This window comes from Phalangium opilio, unplaced genomic scaffold (genome assembly GCF_054372755.1).
Source record: "Phalangium opilio isolate 3A_F unplaced genomic scaffold, DU_Popi_V2 ptg000209l_1, whole genome shotgun sequence".
In the NCBI taxonomy this organism is placed as follows: Eukaryota; Metazoa; Arthropoda; class Arachnida; order Opiliones; family Phalangiidae; genus Phalangium; species Phalangium opilio.
Genome location: NW_028324217.1, coordinates 19,948,500 through 19,954,499, shown reverse-complemented (window position 1 = coordinate 19,954,499; position 6,000 = coordinate 19,948,500). Strand labels below are relative to the sequence as shown.

Genomic DNA, 6,000 nt, shown 5'->3' with positions numbered 1-6,000 from the left:
TTTTATTTTTTTCCCGAGTGACCGAACATTCTCAAATATAATAAGTAAATCTTACACCTTCATTTCAGTTTAGACCATCTAAATAATCAAAAACAAACCACCCTTTCACAGCATGAAGTTAGAATAATAGACAGCCCGCGCCTTCAAACCGTCGTCTGCTCTAAGTCTAAACTGTTAAATGGCAACTTATGTCCAGCACTGGTAGAAAAAAAAGGTCTGATCATAAACCAACCTTAAAAATTAAAGGTGGCAGCACATTCTTGGATTTTTTTGAAGCTGTGCGGACAAGTACAACTCTAGGGGCGAATCGTGAGCAGATTTCCGCTTTAAATTGTGTAGCAGTCATGGTAGCAGACGATGGTTTAAGGGCGGCACGCAGGCAACGCAGCCTGCCGCACGCTTCCACGCTGGCAGCCTGGCACGGGCATAGAGCATTCCCTAATTTCCCTTTTGAAATTTTAAATAAAGTGCTTCAAAGAGAGAATTATTCAATTCTAAATATGAACTTTTCAAGGCGAATGAGCGCTATCAAGGAACAATAAAAATTGCAGACCTTGATTCTGCAGAAACGGTCTTTAACTGGTGGCCTCAAATACTTCTCCCATTTTCATTGCTCCATGGAAGCTCAATGAGTTAACTTGGAGGAGATAGTGGGCTGGAGTAAAATGTTGGTGGGACATGTGCGGCAATGAAAGTCTCCAGGAGTACCTTGCGGACGCCACTACCCTTCCATAGTTGATTATTAAGTTCTGCCGCGTAGCACCATTGTATTTGTATGAGAGTAGTTTCTATTTTTAAGACATAATGGACATCTTTGACGTTTTCGTACCGTATTACCCCATACCGAAACAGCGGAGAACGTAGTTGCCATAGATGTGTTTATAGAGGCTACTTTATAGGTAAAGATATGAAGTCTCCATCCCACTCTCTTCTCCAAGTAGGAAAGTCATAGCCCATTCGATTCTATTGATTCGAATGACCAGAAATTTCATTGCGACATGTGTTGCAATACATTCTATTTTGCCATAGCAGGGATAGATTTAATTTTAGAAGCAGGAATGGAGAACAGAGTAATGTGGGCGCGCGTCAAAGCCCCGGACCCCCTTCCCCGGGATGGGGGGTATGAAATAAAAGTCGGGTCATAGAGATAGAGGCAAAAAGGAACTACGTATTTTTCGACACCCCCATCAGCAACGTCATCAAAACGTAGTTTAAGTGAACCAATAGGATAATTTAAAATTTTCGTTACGTGTTGGAGGGAGGGGTCTATGCTGGGCTATGAGTCGAACTGAAGTAAATACTAACCGTTCCTACTTCTAAAATTGAATTTATCCCTGGCCATAGATTATACTAAAAAGGTTTCGAAGTCTTAAAGTTGATAAATAAAAATTAATTTGCAAAACAAAACTGTAAATTCAATAGATAGTTACACTGGTCTGATTTCTTGTGTGTTAAAGTGAAATCAAGATTATTATTATATAGTACACCTAAAGTTTAAAAATGTTTAAACATAAGAATTTTATTTGTCAAAATTACTTGCTTAAATGTTACGGGTGTATAAGGCTTAATTGACTGTACATAAATAACAAGCAAACATGTAACGTTAAGAAGTTCATTAATTTTATTACGAAATTTAATTTTTTTGTATTATTAAGGTGTTTAACTCAATTTATTATTTTACTAATTCTGATTAAATACACTAGTCGAACGCGTACATATTCGTATAATTCAAAATATTCCACGTCATTAAACTGACTCCAAAATCACCTGATACAAAACATCCTTTTGAACTTTAAATTCTTCTTCATATTCAATAATTTCCGTGGGAAAACTTACAGGCAAATAATCATCATCATTCTCCATAGAATAATAAATTATAATATAATTATATAACTATCTAACCACTGCCTTCTCTAATACTAGGCTTTGCGATAGGAATAAAAAGGGGGTGGCAGTTAGGATTTCACAAATGACGCTAGATGTCGCTTTTCTGAGGTTTTAAACAGGCGGCAAATTCAAAACTATGGGAAACTGTTAGCAACGACGAAGTGTAATCTGCTAAGTTCGGCTCGAAAAAGAAAGCAAAAAACCGGTCAATAAACCGGTTCATGATGCTGAACGGTTTCCGAGTTCGAAAAATACTAGTTTAAATTTGTTGTACGTTTTGACACGTGTCAATGGCGTCTGCATGGAAATTTCAACCTATCACAGCCCTTAAGTTTTTCCCAAAAACTGCCACTGCCAATGAAATGCCTTAAGTTTGATTTGGATTGACCAATGAGCGAGCTTAGGAGAGGTAGGAGGAGATTTCTTTGACAGCTGAATTCGGACACAGACATTATAAACTCCAATATTTTAATTACCCACTTCTCTAGTTTAGCAGACGATGTGCCCTGGTCAATGGTCATGGGCATTGGGCCAGGTTATTTAGTAGTTTAAAAAAATCCTTATTTCCCACCCTGGTCCGCCATAAGCGAAAGACGTGACGTCATGCGAGACTGCGCAGTACGAATTTACTTTCGTCATCGCGAAAATTCGCCTCAGAAAAGAGCCATATAACGGTTACTAAGCGCAAATTCAAAATGTCACATAAAAATGCTTCTGTTGTACATTTCAAGGCCTAGTATTAGAGTTGGCAGTGATCTAACCCTCAGACACATTTTTATATAACTATCTATGTATATGTATATAGTATTGGAGCTGTGTGATCCCTTGTGACTATGTAACTATCTATGTATATGTATATAGTATTGGAGCTGTATGATCCCTTGTGACCCTAGCTCGACGAAATAATGAAAAAAAAAACCACATCATCAGATTCAAAATCATCCTCTTCGGTCATTGGTTGAAATTTCATCATGACGTAATCACGACCGCGAGTGAAGTAAAACGCCGCACTTATAACGACGAACAATATAAACAATCCAAGGTTCTTTTTCTTAACCCTAATTATCATTTTAAACATAATTACTGTCTCAATCATTGACTATAATTAAAACACGTGATTAACGAATCGACTAGTGACGTATTTCCGTCAGCCATGCTGAGTGGTTCGAGGCCATGGTGGGAAATAAGGATTTTTTAAAACTGGACATTGGGCCAGTGTTTAGTTTGCTAAACTAAAGAAGTGGGTAATTGAAATAGTTGAGAGATAATGGTAGGACTCTGGCTACCCTTGAATTTTCTTAGTGGTCCCGTGGACCACTGACCCCCCTCCGATTTAATTTTTAAACTGGTCCAGGCAATTTTTAAACTGGTCCAGGCAATTTTTAAACTGGTCATTTGCCCTGTGCCACCGGCGCCCACCGCCTTATTTCCCACGCTGTTCGAGGCTGAATGTGGGCCTAATCAAATATAAATAGTTTTTCACCACTTTGAATGCGTTGATGTCTGAACAAATCACTATTCCGTGTGTAAGAATAATCACACTGATCGCTTTTAAAGGGTTTTTCACCAGTGTGAATGCATTGATGTCTGGTCAAATCATCCTTCCGCGCACCTGCATAGTCACACTGATCACATTTGAAGGGTTTGTCACCACTGTGAATGAGTTGATGTGTGATCAAATTAATTTTCTGCGTGAAGGGTTTGTCACCACTGTGAATGCGTTTGTGTTTGATCAAATTACTCTTGTTCTTGCTACCATAGTCACACTGTTAACACTTGAAGGGTGTTTCACCACTGTGAATGCGTTGATGTCTGATCAAATCATCCTTCCGCGTACTAGCATAGTCACACTGATCACATTTGAAGCGTTTTTCTTTGATATCCTTTCGAATGTCAAGTTCAAGCTCCCTTTCATTTTCAGGTGAACATTTGTATCGAGTTGAACATTTTTTCTTGGATTTTCCTACAGAAAGGAAATAAATTAAAACTTCATACGATATCAAACAACTCGCATCACAAACATTTCACTATCCAAAGGCAATTGATATAACAGGTTATGCTTAGGCTTAAAAAGACACAAAGGCAAACAGAACAAGTTCAGAAACAATAATCGATGTCCGAATCGAAACAGCGGTTTCCATAGATTTGACCTTATCAAATCTAATACATGCGTTGAGAACGTGGAAGATTCAAACTTGATCCCACGTTAGACACTTGCGTAATACAGAATGCAAACTTCCCCATAATAAAGGTATAATAAAATATACGTGACAATATGAACAGCCATGTTCTGCCATTAAACCTCTGTAGGTGCATGAGAACACCTACTAAGAAGTGAAAAAACACAACCATGAATTCAACGGTAAAGTTAAGCTTAGCGACAATTTTGCTGTTTCTGCCGAAAACAACTAGAACAAGAAGTGATCACGAAGTTAAAGTAAGGAAAGACGCAAATTATGATTAATCAATTATTATGGAAAAAATATTCTTTAATAGCGAAGATATAATTACTGTTAATTATAGTTTAGAAAAAGGGTTACGTTAAATATTGTCGTGAAGGTTTCATAAATAACTAACACAAACATCGTATTACTACCAGTTTCCCGTTTAGACGTTAGGCTAGTTACATTTCACAATTTTATAATACGATATAGCCTGTCCGGTGATTAATCCGTAACGATAGGCTTTTACAATTTTCTCATGAACGAAAACTTTTTCTTAGTGAGCATCTACTACAGTTGTCAAGAACAGCAAAGTGTGAAACGAAAATGAAAACACGGTGCGCAATTAACACATTGTGAAATGGTTCTTTCCAAGTCTTAAATTAATATAAGACAACTGGATAAACTTAGCGATGATAACACTGTCAGCATCTTATTATCGTGATATTATTTAACTGTATAATAAAAACGTTATTTACACAACGACTTCATTTTTTCGAAATATAGTATAAAGGTAAGCCAATAATTCTTTTTGGGTATAGAACCAAGAAGGAATTTACTATAATAAGGCCTAAAAAGGCGTCCGGTGCGCGCGTGATAGTGGACAATCCCCCTCATGGGTGGGTGGAGGGTGGAAACGGAGGCGGGACTTAATATTTTATCTTTACTCTATGTTTTCCACTATCTATCTCTTTTACCTTTCTGATTTTCCGTTGTAACCAGTAACCCTATGTGAAGCATACTTTACTTTGCCCCTCGCCCTTTTTGAAACGGGTCTATTTCTGACAATTCGTTCAAATCGTATATGAAAGGTTTTTAAAACGCTGACAATACGATTACATTAATATCTTAAATGACCACAGGCTTCAACAATTAGAAACAGATTAACTTACCTGAACTTGAGTTTTTTAAATAAGTTTGTAACTTTTCAAATAGATTGTAAAATATTATTAAAAAAATATTTTCAATTATCGCGCAAAATTCTCCGTGACTACAAAACATTTTACATGGGCAACTGGAACAAATTCATATTAAATCCCATAAAAAGAATGCAAAACAAGTCACGTTACTGAAAATAGACTTGTTCGAAAGGAAAAAGACGCTTTACATGTAGCTACTTTAAAATTGTTAATACAAATACCAGTAATGATCTATTTTCGTGAATTAACTTTTCATTTGCACAAAATATATGAGTATTTTTAAACTCAGATTTTGTCTTAAATCTAAATAACGCTAAATTAACAAAAATTGTATTTTAAAAAATTGTGTGTATATATCTCCCTTTAACGTTAATCTTGTTTAACTATGAAAAGTAACATTACTGTTATGTTGTTTTGTAGGATTTGAAAATGAAACCCAGTTCAATTCAAATTATTTCTGAAAATGGCGACAGAGTTTTGGCCCATTCATTTACGAAGAGGATGAAATACGGTTTTTGTCCAACACATTTAAAATGTAAATCCATCTATTCATGCATGTGTCTTCTACGTTTATGTACGTTCAGCTTACTCTTCTGCGTAACTTTATAGTCGCACTGATCACATTTGAAGGGTTTTTCACCACTGTGAATGCGTTTGTGTAGGATCAAATTACTCTTCTGAGTGCATCCATAGTCACACTGATCACATTTGAAGGGTTTTTCACCACTGTGAGTGTGATAATGCGCGATTAA

General features: G+C 36.5%; 1 protein-coding gene across 1 annotated transcript in view; it reads right to left on the bottom strand.

Moving 5' to 3' along the window:
• Positions 1–3,344: 3,344 nt before the first annotated feature.
• Positions 3,345–6,000, bottom strand: part of LOC149621145 (uncharacterized) — a 31,238-nt gene continuing 28,582 nt past the window's right edge. The window contains exons 13-14 of the mRNA XM_089854715.1: positions 3,629–3,681; positions 3,345–3,512 (exon numbers count right to left, since the gene is read on the bottom strand). Of these exons, the coding sequence (XP_089710841.1) occupies positions 3,345–3,512; positions 3,629–3,681 (221 nt within the window). The remainder of the gene's footprint in view (positions 3,513–3,628; positions 3,682–6,000) is intronic.